Below are 17494 nucleotides of genomic sequence, written 5' to 3'. Positions count from 1 at the left end.
TTTTAGACCCAGGGCTGGGCCACTCTGCTGATGCCGACGGCGGGAAGAGCTGGACAGTCCGACTGCACGTGCTGTCCCGGGGATTCGGCCTCTTCCTTGGGGCTGGAGCCGGGGTCCTGGGTCCGTCATGCCCACCCAAGAGCAGAAATTGCACCCAGGGAAAGTGCATGTTGGGGGAGAGGGCTGATCTGGCCAGTGTCCTCGTGGGACTTTCCTCCGGGATTTTCCTTGCTTTACCGTGAGACTTGACCCACATGTGTGGACTTTTACAGATTCTGAGAACAACAACCCTGAGGCAGTGCCGGCCCCAGAGGAGAAAAGGGAGTGTGGACAGGAGCTGAAGGAGGATGGTGGCCCCGAGGTGACCTCGGACCCTGAGGCAGAAATGGAGTGTGAAGAGGAGCTGAAGGAGGACGGTGACCCCAAGGTGACCTCAGACCCCGAGGAAGAGATGGAGTGTGGACAGGAGCTGAGGGAGGACGGTGACCCTTTCTTGTCCCCGGACTCAAGTCACCTCCTGCAGGAGGATCAGGACGAGCCCGCTTCCAGTGTCTCCTTGGCTGGCCCAGGAGTGGGCAGAGTGAGTAGTCCTGGGCCCTGGTGGCGGGACGCGGGGGGGCTGGTCTGTGAGGAGCAGCAACCGCCCATTTCCCCCCTGCGTGGCCCGGAAGCTGCCGCTGCTGTGGTCGCACCCGAGGCGGAACAAGGGCCCCCCCATCCTTACTGTAGGGCTCGGTGTGGCCCCCGCCCCCGACGGCTGCACGCGGGGCAGCAGCAGGGCAGCCCCGTCTCTGCGGCTGGTTGGCCGCGGGCTGTGGGTTCTGCAAGCCTGAGCTGCTGCGGCGCGCTGTGCCTCCTCTCGGGACCTCTTTGCCTTGACGGGGCTGGCGCTGAGGTGTCTGCAAGCCACAGAGGCAGGGTCGCAGCTCAGGGAGGTCGCCGGCTCGCCACACGCTCCTCACCTAGAGTGGGGGTGGGGAGCCGGGGCTCAGCAGTCCGGGGTCACCCGCCAGCGAGCGAGCAGATGGGAGCCCCGGGCGAGGCTTGCAGGGAGCCGCGGGGACAGGTTGGGGGGCAGGTTGGGGACCGTGACACGGCAGAAGGACCCGTGCTGCAGCTCGGCCTGTGCGGACCCAGCGGCCTGGGGCTCCTGCTGGACACGGGGACATGATGCTGTCCTTCCGTGTCGGGGTTGGGGCCGGTGTCCCGTCTCTTCTCAGTTGTTCTTTGAAGTGTCAGGCCAGCGGGGCAGACGCGCAGCCAGCAGTGTCGCGGTTAGTGGGGGCACATGCGGGGTGCGGCGGTGCGGGGGGGGGGTGTGGTGTGGCAGGGGTGTGATGTGAGGTGAGAGCGGGGGATGTGTAAGATTGTGTGTTAGTGTGTAGTGTGCGTGAGTGTGGGATTTGTGTCGTGTGGGTGTGAGTGGGATGTGTGGAGGGTGCAGGAGTATGGGTGTGTGGTGCATGTTAGTGTGTGAGGCCAGGTGAGGTTTTTGTTAGTGTGCGATGTGTGTGTGGCGTTGGGTATGTGTGGTGTGGGCGTGTTAGCATGTGGTGTGGATGTGTATGGTGGGGGTACGCACGTGTGGTGGGAGTGTGGGGTGTGCGGTGTGGGGTGTAGATAAGTGTGCGGGAGTAGCTGGTGTGATTGCGGTGCGTGTCGGGTGTGTATGTGTGTGGTATGCATGTGAGTGAGTGGACGGTGTGTGTGTGTGTGAGGTGTGAGTGGGGTGTAGGGGTGTGAGTGTGATTTTTGAGTGTGTTTGTGTGTGAGTGTGTGTCCTTCCCCTTGGGGTGTCACTGTCCTGAGCAGGACATGGGACGGTGAAGGTTCAGGTGAACTCTGGGAGTGGGTGCCGGGGGGTGCACCCCCACAGGAGGGCACGTGGCGCCACGAGTGGTCTCGACTCTGAGTCCAGCAGGACTGGGTTTTCTTTTCTTTTCTTTTTTTTTTTAAAGATTTTATTTATTTATTTGACAGAGAGAGAGATCACAAGTAGGCAGAGAGGCAGGCAGAGAGAGAGGAGGAAGCAGGCTCCCCGCTGAGCAGAGAGCCTGTTGCGGGGCTCGATCCCAAGACCCTGAGATCATGACCTGAACCTAAGGCAGAGGCTTAACCCACTGAGCCACCCAGGCGCCCGCTGGGTTTTCTTTTTTAACCTTGAAGTAACCAGAGTGAGTTTAAGGCTCTTTTCCAAAATGGGCACGAATAACCAAGAATACTATGAAAAAGAAAAGTCTGAGTGGGACTTACTGCACGAAATCAAACAGAAACGAGTTACAAAGCCATAGTCAGTGAAACAGTGAATTCTGGGGGCGATCGCTGTACTAGAAGAGACATCCCTGAGTCAGAACCTCGTATTTGCAAGAACGGGGGTGGGGGATGCGTAAATATGTATCTGATCTCTGAACAGGGAAAGGGTTTCTGGTAATTAAAGCAACGGAAAAGACTACAAACAAGAGATCAGTGTCTTTGACTTAAATTAGAAACATCATAGAATATGATAAGCACAAATGAAGGGCAAACAATCTAGGAGAAACATAGAATATTTTTATTTACATAAAAGTACTTTTTTTTTTAAGATTTTATTTATTTATTTGACAGAGATCATAAGGAGGCAGAGAGGCAGGCAGAGAGAGAGGGGGAAGCAGGCTCCCTGCTGAGCAGAGAGCCCGATGCGGGGCTCGATCCCAGGACCCTGGGATCATGAGCCTAGCCAAAGGCAGAGGCTTTAACCCACTGAGCCACCCAGGCGCTCCACATAAAAGTACTTTTAACGAAGAGTGAGTTGCCTCAATATGTCAAAAGCTCCTAGAAATCAAGAAGAAAACAGTAAACAACCCAGTAGGAAAAAGTGGGTCAATAGTAGATTATAGTCTCTAAATAAATGGCTTATAAATTTATAAAGCTCCCACCTCTGAACTCAAACCTGGAAAATAAAAGAACCACGAGCTTTTATGTGAAACTTATAAAATTAAAGAATGGATTTAAAGTCAGCATTTGGGGCGGAGCTCTCCGTGCACCTGCGGGTAGTCTGGTGGGACCCCAGCGAGACAGGTGCTCTTCTTCTCTGATTTCATTATGAGAAATGACCCCAGAAAGGCATCTGAAGGTTTCAGAGAGGATTTAATCACAGCCCCAGCTTCAGTGGCCCAAAGGCTGGAACCCTCTTGAGTTCCCCCCACCCTGGGCAGGGCCCCCTGGGTCGTCCCTAGGCCGGAGTGTATTGTGGCCTCTGACTGTTATTTTCTCAAAGATGGAAGCCGTGGGGAAATTCTTGGAATCCAATCATATAACTAAATAAACAAAGAGAGATAAGAGAAAACCCCCAAGAATCGTAAAGGGACACCAGTGAAAATGGCAGAGAAGGGGCCTGCAGGGTCCTGTCCCTCCCAGGGAAGCACCAGCCACACTGAGCAAAAGAGCATAAGTTCAGTTGCACATCTGGAAAGTCTCAGTAGCAGGAGACCTGGCCCTGGCGGCTGAGCTTGGTTTGTGGGGTTTTGGCCTCGCTCCACTCCCTCCCCACATGGGGGGTCCGAAGGTGCCGCCCGTTCTGACAGAGGACGGGAGCCCTGCAGACCGTGTTCTGGGGCTTGACCTCTGGGATGTCTAAGGATGAGAAGCACTAAAGAAGCTGTTCCTGGAACAGCTGCCAGCACCTGGAGGAGGGAAGTGGGGAGTCATTGCTCAGAGGGCATGAAAATGTGCAGAACTAGATAGAGAGTGTGTGCAACGGCTCATTGTACGTTCTGTGATTTTCACCCCGGTGTCAGAAAGCCGTGTGTGGCACTGTCACAGGAGGGGTTGAAAACAAAAGCCGAAATGCACACGGTCCCACCCGCGAAGGGGAGCCGGAGAGGAGAGCACAGGTGGATGCTGAGGGGTCGTCCCTGGGGATTCGCTCACGGGGCTTCGTGGCCGTTCCCCCAGTCCCTAGTGACCCTGCAGAACGCCACGGTCAGACGGCACGTGCGTGTGTGAACAGGCTCGTGGGTGCAGCTGGGGTGTTCCCACGGGGTGGGGGGGACTCTGCCAGGGAGCCAAGGGCCAGGGCCCCGGGCTAGGACAGGACCCTTTATTCAATGAGTCACGAATCAGGCACATCCCATCCAGCAACGGAAGGAGCGCCAAAAGGCTGAGCGGAAGGTTTTCTAGAGGCAGAAAGGGGATGGAAGAGAAAATTATTAGTAAAGAATGCATTGTTTTCAGGCAAGGTTGTACTCCTGTGGGGGTCAGGCGGAGGGAGGGCAAGGTGGGCTCGCTTTCCTACAGAGGGTGTCCAGGAGGGATGGCCTCTGCCCAGGGGACAGGAGGAAGGAGTTGTCTACGAGAGGGACATCGAAGCAGGAAAGGACAGCAAGGAGGCGTCCTGATTGTGTCGGGTATTTAACTGATGGACGTGGCTGAGTGACAAGAGGAGGGATCGTGCCATGCGGGGAAGCCCCTGGGTGGCCGAGAGGAGGAGAGGGCAAGGCAAGTTTGGGCAAGTTCAGGATTGGCTGGTTTGAGTGATCTTCGTGGGCTCTGGGCTGTCGGGGTGTTGCCAGCCATTGTGTCCCCAGCCCTGGGATGATTTAGGGCAGAACAGTGGCGGAGGGAGGTGTGTGGGGTGTGGGCTCTGGGTTGGTTGGTTTGCAAATGGAAGGGAGTCTTCCACAGTCTAGGAGTGAGCTAGCCCTGGGCGGGGCGGGCTCCAGGATTAGCAAGGACCCCCAACTGTCAAAGCGCCATAAACTGCCGAAAATAAAACCCAGGATTAATACCGGCGGCGGGAGCAGGACAAGTGCAGGGTGAGGTGGGCGGGCCGTGAGCGGGGGTCTCCCGGCCACGGTCCGGGCTGTTACCTGGGTGAGCAAGTCTCCAGCCGCTCGCACACAGTACAGGACCAGGGAGTCCTTGGGGAATGGGCGAAACCATCTTATTAGGGCTTCAGTGGCTTTCAGGCTCGGCCTGCACCATCTCCTCCAGGAAGCCTTCCAGGCTAGAGGCCACCTCTGAGATCCCAGCCCCTTTGCCATTGGCCTTCCCCACACACTTAACACCATCCGTTTACATAGTCTGCCTCTCTCCCGAAACCACTGGCTTCGTGGGGCGGGAACAAGCCTTGCGCTATTGCTCCTGGTCCCTGCACAGAGTCCAGTTGGAGCAGAGCTGGCGGGGCTCCCAGGGGCGCGCTCCGGGCCCTGCCCAGGTCTTCCTGGTCTCCAGCGGCCCAGGCAGAAGCTCATTGGAAATGCAGACCCCCAGGTCCCCCATGCCTGCCGAGTTACCGTCTGCATGTTTAGTGCTCTGTACCCCCACGGGTGTTGGGCAAATTACTGCCTTAGATGACCTTTCTTTCTTTTAAGTTTCATTTATTTAAGTCATCTCCACACCCCATGTGGTGTGGAGACCCCAAGATGAAGAAGAGTCGCGTGTTCTTCTGACTGAGCCAGCCACAGCCCTTAGATGACCTTTTCTTTATTATTTAAAGACTTATTTATTTATTTATTTATTTATTTTAAGGAGAGGGAGTGGGAGAAAGCAAGCGGGGGAGGGACAGAGGGACAAGCAGACTCCACAGAGTATGGAGCCCGACATGGGGCTCAATCTCTCGACCCTGAGATCATGACTGGAGCTGAAATCAAGAGTCAGCCACTTAACCATCTGAGCCACCGCAGGCCAAGCGTCCCCCCACCCCCATTTTAAAGCCTTGTTCCTGCCAGTGCGACGGTAGCAGGTGTCTGTTTACAGGCCAGGAAGTCTCCCTCGAAGGCCGCAGCGCTGGGGTGGCCCCGTGTGTCCTGCTGGTTTCTGCGGGCAGAGCTTGGAGAAGACCCAGGACCTGACCCAGAACCGGGCCAACAGACCCCAGGCCTGGGGCGGGTGGTGAGCCCAGTGCTGTGTCTCTGGCACTTACAGGCCAGTGGCACTTCATGCACTGGCCACTCTTCCCTTGCCCCAGAGCTGTGTCCCACGAGAGATAGGGCATCGGGTGCCGGCCAGGTCCACCGAGGGGCCTCCTCCCGCTGCTCCCCACAAGCCGTTTCTGGGAGCACTGACCGCTGAGCAGGGAACTCCAGGCTAAAAAGGGCTGTTCAGACTCCCGTCTGCTTTTGGTCTCCTGACCTCCCGGCCGAACGGCTTGGATGTCGGAGTGTGGCACATGGGGGGGTCACGTCCGCTTTGGAACTTACACGTAGCACGCGTAGCACATGTCCCATGGGAAGCAGCCCCTGGGGAGGTTCTCGGCTGTGATTTGCCGGGACGAAGGGTGTGGCCGGCACTGCTCGGCCGCCTGTCCTGCAGCTCTGTCCCCCGCCCCGATGGTTCGTGTCTTTCCAGGATAAGGAGCCGGCAGATCTGACAGAGATGAGGGGGTTTGGTCAGACCAAGCTTGACGTACTGGAGACATTGAAAGGAAATTAGAGGAAAGTGTTGGGAGAGTGTAGTGACCCCAGGAAATATAACGAGTGTCTCTTCTGTTCAGAGCAAAAGGAAGAGAGGGAAGAAGAGAAAGAACCAGAATGCCGCCGCTGCCGCAGAGCCAGCCTCCTTGCTGGAGGCCACCTCCGTCCCCGGGGGCGTCAGCTCGCTTCCCAACTCCCGCTTCCAGGACCCAGCCCCACCCCAGAGCAGGGCCCCGCAAGGTGCTCCGACCAGCGAGCCGAGCCAGCCCCCGGGCACCGCCCCGACTCCGCCAGAAGGTGGTGACCACCCAGGGCCCATGGGGCACGCTGAGGCTGGTGGCAGCCCTCCGCGGGACCAGACTGGGGGAGGTGCCCTCCTGAATGGGAAGGGCCACAACACCCCCAAGCCCTCCAAGGGCAGGGCCCCCCCCCAGGAGGGGGCTGGTCCAACCACCTCTGCCAGCAAAGACCGTCCTGGGAAGGAAGGTGCTGATTGGGAAGTCCTGCCTCCTGAGTCCAAGCGGGCCTATGAGCCCAAGATGGAACCACAGAGCCCCGCGCGGCAGGCCGGGGCTCACGCCTCTGCGGTGAGTTGTCGGGAAGTGATGAACGGGTCCACTGTGCCTGGACTGCCGGCTGTGGCCAAGTAGCTCTGCTGTCACCTCTCTGCCCAGGAAGGGCACCTCTGGGTCTTGTTCCCTGGGATGACACCCCTCCCTGAGCCACTGGTCCCTCTCGCTGGGCTGGTGGCAGCGCTGACCTGTCCCCGTCAAGTTGTTGCCTGGGTCCTGACGTCTGGGGCCTTTGTCTCCTCCAGGAAACCGCTGCTGCAGCCCAGCCCGCTAAGCCTGAGGGAGGGGCTGGGGAAAAAGTGAAAGCCAAGACTCAGAAAACGAAAGCTGTCCTGCCCGCAAGCTGTCCTGCTTCCTCAGAGCTCCACCAGGTAGGGAAGGCATCTTGTCTTGGAAGCCTCCACGTCCTGCTGTCTGTCCCACCATCTGCTCCTTTGGGCCCTGTTCCTTCTAAATTTCATCCTTCCTTGTCATTCAGTGATTCCCTTTCGGGTGCAAGGGATGCAGCCACGAAGGAGAGCTGACTCCTGCCATCATGGCCCACATTCTATAGGGGGAAAGACAGAAAGCGAAGTTAGGCACAGGGAGGGCCACATGGAAAAGCATGGTGCGGGTGGAGGGAGCCGAGGTGGGTGCTGAGAGAGCATCGCCAGGCAGGGTCTCCTTAAGGAGGTGCCGGTGGAGCAGAGATCTGCAAGCGTGAGGGGCAAGCCATGCAGTTCTCTGGGGACACGTCCCAGGCAACAATGGCAGGTGCAAAGGCCCTGTGGCAGACTGTGGCAGAATTGTACTGGGAACAGTAAGGAAACCAGTGACCCCAGGAGCAAGTGAGGGAAAGAAGGTTGCAGGGGGGTCCTTGGAGGCTGTAGCAGATGGGTCAGAGGGCAACGGAAGGTTCTGAGCGGGGAAGGGACATAACCACTCTGGCTGCTGTGACAAGCATTGACTGGAGGGGGCAAATGGGCTTGGTTACTTGTTCCAGGAAGCTGAAACCAAGGAGAAGGTGGCGGTTGCTGGTGGAAGTGATAAGGCCAAGCCAGGGGCTCCGAAGAAGCCGGAAGGGAATGACAAGGATTGTGCGGCCGCGGTGAAAAGTGAGAAGGAGCAACAGAACCGCAAAGCGGGAGCATGTGAAGTGAAGGAGAGGTAGGTGTGAGCCCTGGCACCTGGGAGCAAGGACACAACCTGCCCCAGGGATGCAGGCACAGCCTCCCAGGCTGCCCTTCTTGGTGACTCTTTTGGGGAAATGGGGGAACTGCTGAGGAGGCGGGTGGTGGGGAGCCACGTGTCCCCATTCCTTGCTGGTGATCTGCTCCAGCACACAGCCCCCAGGGTCCCCAAGGCCACATGAGCCTTATGGATCTCAGGGGAGAGGCTGGCACGTCCCAGAGTGCTTTCTGTCCCCTCCCGCCACAGCCCACAGCCCTTCAGAGCCAGGCAGAGATGGCCCCCCACCCTGTGAGTAGAAGCCCACCCCGCTCCTCCACCGTGAGGGGGGCCCAGCAGGACCCACACGGCATGGGTCTGTCCGAAGTGTGGACGCTGTTGCACTCCGCCGGGGTGTGTGTGAGCAGTCAAGAAACAGAGGCTGTGTTGTGCACGTATGGTGTGTGAGTGTGCATGTGTGTGCACAGGGGGCAGGCAGATCTAGATCTAATCTGTGTTTCCTTTGATGCTTTCCTCCAGCCCACTGAGTCTCCAGGAAAGGATCACGGTGTTCTTCCACGCAATCATTTCCAAGGATGTCGGCTTTGACCCCAACGTGCACAAAGTGTTTGTTAAGGGGGGAGAAGAGTTTGGGAAACCCAAGTGGAATCTGAACGTCTGTGAGATGCACTGCACCAAGTGAGTGTGCCGGGGGTCGTGGGGACTCTCTCGGGGAAGGCACGGAACAGCCGGTCTTCGAAATACATTGAAATCATGATTTGTTTCATGTTGCTAACATTCTCACGCTTTGGAAAACGATGGCTCCAAACAGATACTCCTTCGAATGTGCTTCTGTGCGGTATGTCACCGCACTTAGTGTTGGTTCCGTCTGCAAACTGTGTCTCATTCTAGAAGCATCCTCTGGTCAGCGGTGATTTCTAGCTCTGGGTTTGCTCCAGGCTGTTTGAGGAGAGGTAAAATGTTCAAACTAGGATTCTGTTTTGGGTAACCAGCCGGTGTCCTGTCGATTCAGAGACCTGTACGAGAACGGGTTCCTCGTGGAAGGCAGCGCCGTCCTTTCCCGGCAGTACCTGAATAAAGCCATTCCATACAAGTACGTCGTCGCGCACGGCAAGAACATTGACTACGAGTACATCTACAAACCTCAGCAGAGCAACGAGCACGTCAACCGCTGTCTGCAGGTGAAGGCAGAGCTTCTGGGCTCAGGAGGTGAGTCGCCGGCGGGGCCCCTGGCCTGGGCTCAGGCGTGCCGGTGCTGGGCCTCCCAAAGTGGCCAGTCCTCTGCAGAGCGGGGGCCCCCGTGGGTCCTCTGGGCCGGCACTGCCCTTGCCCGTGCCCCTGGGCCCTGGCCCCCGGCCTCCAGCTCTGCATTGAAGAAACCCAAGTTCAGAAGCCCGTTTTGGATCAGTGTAACGGAACCACTCACTTCCCAGGGGAAACCAGGATAAGGATTTTTACTCACGGGCAGAGAGGGTGAAGCTGCTGGGGGTGAGGGGGTGAGAGGCTGGGCGGAGGGGCCACAGGGCTCTGGCAAGAAGGTTCAGGACGGGAGGATGAGGTTGGAGCTATGGGCACCCACCCCTTGCCCCGGAGACTGTGGGTCAGACACCTGCCCGCACCCGACCCTTGCTCCTTGCATCCTGGCTACCCTCCGCTCGTCTCCTTTCTCCTGTTCATGTGTAATTGCTTCCTTGTCTCGTCTTTCCCGTTTTTTCTTTGCTCTCTTCTCGTTGTATGTAGTGTGTGTGTGAACATGGTGTGTGTGTGTGTGAACATTGTGTGTGTGTAAACATGGTGTGTTTATGAATGTGGCGTGTGTGTGAACACGGTGTGTGTGGAGTGTGTGGTGTGTGTGGGGACATGGTATGTGTGTGAACATTGTGTGTGTGGCGTGCACGTGGCACATCGGCGTGTGTGGCCTGTGTGGCGTGTGCAGTGTGTGTTCTACCTATACATGATCTCCGTGGCTTCTGCTTTGGGAATGTGCGAGGACCTTCTCTGTGGCCTGGTGCCCGGTCTGTGGCAGGCGTCCCCGTGGGCTGAGCCAGACCGAGCAGCGAGCTGGGGGCGCGCGGACCCTCGTGTATCTAGATGAAGCCTGTTTGATAGTCAAGTCCATTCTCGAAAGGCTGGTGTGTCTGTCAGCTCCTGAGCGTAGCCCGGCGCTGCTCCCTGCTGCTGCCCGGCCCCGAGCGCCGCGGGCCTTCGATGCAGAGTGGTGGTCCGGACCTGGGGCTGCGGGGGTGTGGGAGCGGGACGGTGGTGAGGCCTGGTGACCTGCGGGACGGCTCGTGGGGAGGCCTTGGCACGCTCTCCTCAGAGGTCATTGTCATCGCTACAGACAGTTGGGGAAGGGGCGTGGAAGGTGCCGGGAACGGGGTGATGGCAGGGGTTTTGTGTCCGCTCCGTCCCATGCTGCGGCGGCTCCTCTATAGCACTTGAAATAACTGCAGGTCTCCTGGTTCCCGGCGCAGTACGGGCAGCGGTGGCTGTCCCCCTTCCTCCCTCTACGCATCCCCGCATAGCGTGAGTGGCAGTGGCCAGGCCGCCAGAGTGGGGGCTTCCGGCTGTAGCCCCGCACCCCGAGAGACCCAGACCATGGCCGCCCGCCTGGGGGGGGGCTGAGTGTTGTCCTTCCGTGTCCTCTTCCACTGTCCCTCTTCTGTCTCTCTGTGGTCCCTCTGTGGTCCCTCCACTGTACCTTCTCTGTTCATCCATGGTCCCTGCACAGTTCCTCCACGGCCCTCCATGGTCCCTCTACAGTCCCTCCGTGGTTCCTCCGTGGCCCTCTACTGTCCCTTCACAGTCCCCCCACAGCCCTCCACTGTCCCTCTGCCGTCCCTCCACTGTCTGCGGTCCCCCCGCTTTCCCTCCATGGTGCCCCTGCAGTCCTTCTACAGCCCTCTGCGGTCCCTCCACTGTCTGCCGTCCCTCCACTGTCTGCCGTCCCTCCACTGTCTGCTGTCCCTCCACTGTCCCTCCGCAGTCCCTCTGCCACGTGCCGGTGCCGTTCTGCCTGGAACGGGGGTGTGCCTGCTGTCCGCACCGCCGGCTTCTGCTTCTCCATCTCCGCCTTCGTCTCTGCTCGGCCCTCGCGCTGGGGCCTGCCTCGCCGGCCACCTGTCTGTTTCGCTGGGCTTTCATTGGTTTGTTTTCTGTCGTGGTTTTTCATTCAGTCTGACTGTCCTTAGTGGATGCATTTAGCCTGCCCACGTTCATCCCGACTGCTGCTGGAGGACAGACTTTGGCCACCTTGACTTGTCTTTTCTATTCACCTTGTTTTCATGCCCTTTTTTGGGTATTTTTTCTAAGTTGCAGAATTTCTTACTCTTTCGTTTTCTCTAGTGGGTTGGAAACTTAAACATGTTCTTTCTTTTCTTCTGGTAGATTCTGAGAGACCAAAGCCTCTGATGGCCCCCTCTCCCCCATCCCAGTGTCAAAGGTGACCCCTGCCCAGGTGACCCAGGTGGCACTCCCTCCCCCTCTGGGATGTGGGCCTGGCCAGGCCAGCAGCTCACGTGGGAGTCTGGAGGCCGGGCACGGAGAGCAGGAAAAGCATTAATTCCCAACAGTAATTTCGAGTTCTGGCCAGGCTGGGGTGGAGCAGAGGTGGGTGAGTGAGGACCTCGGTGCCGACAGCGGGATGCGGGGTACCTGCTCTTCCGGACACGTGCCCATCCTGATCGTCGTGGCTGAGTTCGTGTGTTCATGTTGCCTCTGGCCGTCTTACTGACCCCTGGTCTTCTGATTATTTTGCAGCTGGTTTTGTCGGGTTTTCTAATCAACACTCGTACCTTTGCACCTCATCCCAAGAGCAGGGGTGGACTCAGCCCTTGCCCTGCATCAAGGGCTCTGTCTTGTCTGTCCCGCGTGGAGTGGGCATCCCAGCTCCCAGCACAGAGGAAACTAGCCTTTGGGTCCAGTAACTCAGCCAACTGGGGTGCTCAACTGTTAGTGCGGTTTCGGGATAGAATTCTTAACCTCTGTGCGATCGTATTCTAATGATCCCATATACCAAGTGTGCTGAGCCGTCTGGTTTAGTGCAGACACGTTTCAAATATTTTCACGCCAGCCGGATCATGGGACCTTGGGTCCCCCTCTCATCACTGTGGGGCGGCAAGGGTCCGCGTCCTAAACACAGCGGTTCCTGTATTGCCCCTCCGCTGGCGGGACCGTGGCCTACATGAGTTTAGTTCCTTCCCTTCCTCTGCCTCCTGTGTTCGGGTCGTCGGCCTCCTGGGGGCGGTGTCTAGGTCACCGCATTCAGATGGCCCCCAGCGTGGTGTTCTCCTCTCTTCGCTCTTAGACTGGCACCAGTATGATGATCTGGTCCGTATGAAGAGCCCGGGGAAGTTTCAGAGGGTGGTGAGTTCCTTCACAGACGGGATAAGGAAGGACCTGGTGAGGGGCAAGCAGGTGGCGGCCACCGTCATGCTGGACGGCATCTTCAGCATTCTGCAGCCTTGGAGCGCCACCAACCTGAAGAGCTTTTTCACACAGCTCCAGCAGTTCTACTGTGTTGTGAAAGTACCCATGATCTACGAGGGCCACGCACAGCCCTGGCACTCTCTGCAGTACGAGGAGAAGGAGGTACTGGGTGTCAGAGTATACGCCCCTCCCTCCCTTTCTATGCAATCGGCATCACCCCACTTCCTACCGGCCAGGGGATCCCTGGGGAGCAGGTGGGGGCAGACCTCACCCTCACCATTGTCCAGGCTCTGCTGCTTGTGGAGTCTCTGTCCTCCTGGTTTTCTTTCTTCCTTCCCCGACCGGCACCTCCTTACCTGGGCCCCACCCTGCCCACCTCCTCTCCTGGCCCCCCCACCCCCCACCCACCACGTCCTCTCCTGGCCCCACCCCCTCACCCCTCATGCCTCCACCTGGCCTCTGGCAGAGTGGAAGGAACAGGTGGAGCCTTCCTTTATCACCTCTCTGCCTGCTTTGTGGGATGGCCCTGGCAGTGTAGAGAGGAGCCTGGGGCCATTTCTGAGATGGCAGTTGGGCCCTCGCAAGCATGAAGGGCCCCTCCACCAGGCAGAGTTTCTGGACTGCACCATTGGTGGCGTCTCCCAGCAGAGACCTGGGAAGTAGGGGGTGCTCGGGGTTAGCTGGGGAGGCGGGGCAGTGGGGCGGCCCCTCCATGGAACCGTCTCTGCCTCTTGGGGGCCTTGGTCCCTTGCCCAGCTGACAGGGCACTGAGGGCCGTGAAGGGGCCCCTCTCGCACCCCTGCTGGCTTCAAGTCCATGGTTCTGTCTTCTCTCCTGGGATCAGGTGAAGAGAAACCTGTGGGGGTATTTGAAAAAACAGGCAGCACCGTTTCTGGAAAGAAGTGGGGACCCTCTGCTTGAAGACAGCCCAGTAAAGAGTAAATTGAGAATGGGCCTGATCCTCCTTTTTGCTGTGGAAAAGTTTGACATTCCCTTATCGAAGAATGACCTGGGGATCCTCTGTAGTCTTCTTTCCTCCAACGCGCGTTCACCAGGAGATCTTGACAGTGACCTAAGCCTCATCTTTGGAACATGTCAGAGGTATTGTGTGTGTGTCAAATGATTTTATAGCTGTTTCTAAGAGTGATCTGATTCTACAAATGAGTGTTGGTCGCGGGCCGGATGCAGATGTGCCAGAAGTAAAGCTGCTCGTGGTTTCCCTCGCCTGCCGCGTCAGTGTTGGCCTCGCCGGCCTTCTTCCTAGCATATGTTTTCTTTTTACTTTTATTACTCTTCTGTCGAATAGCCTGCTTTTGAGAAGCTTTATGCTGTACCATGCCTTGCCCCTGGAGACCCAAAATGAACAAACCTTTTTTTATAAAATTAAAAAAAATAAATAAAGGAAGTGGGGCACCTGGCTGGCTTAGCCAGTGGAGCGGGCGACTCTTGATCTCAGAGCTGTGAGTTGGAGCCCCACGTGGGTGTAGAGATGACTCAAAAATAAAATCTTTAAATTTATTCTTTTATTAGTTTTTTTTTTTTTTAAGATTTTACTTATTTATTTGCGAGAGAATGAGTGAGAGAGAGCATGAGAGAGAAAGTTAGAGGGAGAAGCAGACTCCCCAAGGAGCTGGGAGCCGGATGCGGGACTCGATCCTGGAAGTCTGGGATCATGACCTGAGCCGAAGGCAGTCGTTCAACCAACTGAGCCACCCAGGTGCATGTTAGTTTTTTTTTTTCTTAAGTAGGCTTCATGCCCAATGTGGGCTGCCAACTCAACGATCCTAAGATAAAAGTCGCACGCTCCACTGACCCAACCAGCCAGGCATGCCACATAAAAATGAGATCTTAAAAAAAGAAGAATGAAACAGGAAAAGTATTTTATTTGAGCCCAAGTTAAATCGGCCAACTGGAACCCACGAAGAGGAGCACACACGCTCCAGGGTGGGAACACGGGGTGTAGGGTGATGTGTGCTCTCTGTGGAAGGAGTTTCAGATCATCAAGACAGACATTCAGAAAGTTATAGACTTTTCCTTATGTGTTTAGTATGTGTAATACTTTAATCTTGTGGGAACCAGGACATGTTTTCTCTCTCTTTTTTTTTTTTAAAAGATTTTATTTATTTGCCAGAGAGAGAGAGAGAGTACACACGAGCAGGCAGAGAGGCAGGCAGAGGGAGAAGCAGGCTTCCTGCCGAGCAAGGAGCCCGATGTGGGACTCGATCCCAGGACCCTGGGATCATGACCTGAGCCGAAGGCAGGGGCTTAACCCACTTGAGCCACCCAGGCGTCCCTGTTTTCTCTTTTCTTATCTTTCTGTTTGGAATGCTCCTTTTTGGTTTTTATTTATTTATTTTTAATGAAGCAGACACACAGTGTGTGCTCCTGGCAGAAATAGAGCCCGTGGTTGAAGTCATTTTCCCCTTTGTAAATGTCAAAGTTTTGCTTCTCTGGGAGCCCAGGAGCAGTGCCCACAAGCATAAAAACTTGAAAATGTCCCATATTACCCTGTGTGTGCAAGGTTGCAGGGGTTGGGGTTTGAAGATGGACTGTGAGGGCCCAGTGAGGCACGCCCGTGGATGCAAGGGGGTTGCTCTCCCTGGGCCTCGGCGGTCACTGGCCTGCCCTGAGCAGCCTCCATCGTTCGGGTGCAGGGGCCCCGCTCAGCACCCCAGGATTTCAGGCCCTTCCTACGCTGTTTTCAGGAGCTGTGTGAACAGAACTGGAGGGCCGTAGGAGGCAGCCTTCCCTGAGCAGTGTCTTACTGGGACATCTGTCTCTTGGTTTTACCAACTTGAAACACTGAGTGCAACACTACATTTTTTTGAGGAGAGGAACTGGCTGCAGATGTACGAGGTCTGAGAGAGTGTTTGGAGGGTTTCCGAGAAGCAGCGAGCATTCTTGTCTTGTAACGGAAGGCAGTGTGCCGTGTGTGGTTGACAGGCTTCCCCTTGCGCCGCCAAAGTGGCTTCGTATCTGGGCCTACTGTTGCCAGAGGGCCTGGGCTCACAGGTCACATAGCCCCTGAACCTCAGCTGTCAAAGGGATGGACGTCTGCTGTGGGTCTGCACAGAAGGCCTGTCCGGGGCCCGACGCTTTGCAGGGTGCCGAGGGCGTCCCCATGTCTCATGCAGCCACGTTTTCCCTGGGGCTAGTCACTCTTTTCAGCCACCCTGAGTGCTCCTTACCTCCTCTGTGTGAGGGGCTGTCAGAGCGCCGGGGGGCAGGACACTGGCCATCCCAGCTCACCTCGGGCTCTCTGCTCCCTTCGCAGCTGGCGAGAGTTCCTGGTCAACCTGTGCCGGCGGTGCATGGAGGAGAAAGTGGACACCTGGGTGCTCACCCTGCCCGTCCTGCACCACTGCCTGGCGCCGGCGCCCCAAGGAAAGGACTCCAGGATGCAGCCTGAGGACACCTGGGCGGCCCTGGAAGGAATCTCCTTCTCTGAGTTTCGGGAAAGAAGGCTAGATTGGTAAGTTGTGGATCTGCACTTCCGTCTGTAAATCTTGGAATCACAGCCGTGCTTCGGGGATCTCCAGCGGCTCCCTGGGTGCACACGTTTCTGCTTCTAGTGATCTTTTAAAATAACTTCTTTAACAAACTTTAAACATACAAGAAATGTAACAAAGAATATTAAAAACAACAACAACAACAACAACAACAAAATAAGCCTGAATTCCCAGAGATAATCGTTGTTGCTAACACGTTGGCATGCACATTTCTATGATTTTGTCCAAACACAGCTTTGTGGGCATGTGACGTGCTCGATAACAGTGACAAATGATTGGCTCTTTTTTTTTTTTAAAGATTTTATTTATTTATTTGACAGAGATCACAAGTAGGCAGAGAGGCAGAGAGAGAGAGGAGGAAGCAGGCTCCCTGCTGAGCAGAGAGCCCGATGCGGGGCTCCATCCCAGGACCCTGAGATCATGACCTGAGCCGAAGGCAGAGGCTTTAACCCACTGAGCCACCCAGGCGCCCCCAAATGACTGGCTCTTTATTCTGTTTTCCAAACAGGCTTTTTTTCACCTCACAGTATTTTGTGAGCGACTCCGTGTCAGTAAATGCACGGCTACGTTGTTGTAATGACTGCTTACTCATCAGAATTTATTTTTACTTAAGCAAGGACTGGGCAGGTTGTTTCTGACTTTGTAAGCGTGCATGCTTCCACGAGCATCCTTATTGCTTCCCCGTCCAATTCTTTCCCCGAGCTCAATCCCTGAAGGCAGGCCTGCCCGGTCAAAGGCTCGGCCCATGGTACGTGCCAGTCTTGGGGTAGGGAAGTACCAGTCTCCAGGTGAGCCAAGCTTTCTTAGAGGAGACACAGAATGCACAATCCACAAATGAAAAATGGTAAGCGAACCTAAGTACACAAATGAAATAAAAATTTGATAACAATTTTGAAAAAGAGGAATACTTCTACGCAGTGGCAAGCACAGTGCTCCCCCACCCGCTGGCCCGTTCACGTTGTCTTGGGTCAGAGAAAGATTCCAGGTCTCTCCTGCTCCCACCCCTCCAGCAACCCAGCACCCTGCTGTCCATAGGCTGATAGGGATTAAAGTAAATTAAGTTATTGTTCCTTTACTATTATTGGAACCTTTAGAAGTTAAAGCCCAGTTAAGATTACTTATATCAAGGAATAAAAAGATTTCTTACATCATTGCATACATTTTTTTTTTTTTTTAATTTATTTGACAGACAGAGATCACAAGTAGGCAGAGAGGCAGGCAGAGAGAGAGGAGGAAGCAGGCTCCCTGCTGAGCAGAGAGCCCGATGCGGGACTCGATCCCAGGACCCTGAGATCATGACCTGAGCCGAAGGCAGAGGCTTCAACCACTGAGCCACCCAGGCGCCCCATTGCATACATTTTAAGGACCCTTCAGTGGTGTACAAACCGTCTGGAAGAAATTTAGTTGTTAACAGTGGGAAATGGCA

General features: G+C 56.1%; 1 protein-coding gene across 6 annotated transcripts in view; it reads left to right on the top strand.

Annotated features, from left to right (window-relative positions):
• RNF213 (ring finger protein 213) overlaps positions 1 to 17494 on the top strand; it is a 105742-nt gene that overhangs the window by 10537 nt on the left and 77711 nt on the right. For 5 of the 6 annotated variants that reach the window (XM_047707813.1, XM_047707811.1, XM_047707810.1 and 2 more), the window contains 9 exons: positions 273 to 580; positions 6473 to 6979; positions 7210 to 7335; positions 7947 to 8110; positions 8651 to 8809; positions 9144 to 9340; positions 12438 to 12721; positions 13404 to 13660; positions 15834 to 16031. In XM_047707813.1, coding sequence (XP_047563769.1) covers positions 273 to 580; positions 6473 to 6979; positions 7210 to 7335; positions 7947 to 8110; positions 8651 to 8809; positions 9144 to 9340; positions 12438 to 12721; positions 13404 to 13660; positions 15834 to 16031 — 2200 coding nt within the window. The remainder of the gene's footprint in view (positions 1 to 272; positions 581 to 6472; positions 6980 to 7209; positions 7336 to 7946; positions 8111 to 8650; positions 8810 to 9143; positions 9341 to 12437; positions 12722 to 13403; positions 13661 to 15833; positions 16032 to 17494) is intronic. The other variant, XM_047707809.1, reaches the window with a different exon arrangement.

Source organism: Lutra lutra, chromosome 16 (assembly GCF_902655055.1).
Source record: "Lutra lutra chromosome 16, mLutLut1.2, whole genome shotgun sequence".
Classification (NCBI taxonomy): Eukaryota; Metazoa; Chordata; class Mammalia; order Carnivora; family Mustelidae; genus Lutra; species Lutra lutra.
This window is presented reverse-complemented; position numbering and strand designations above follow the sequence as displayed.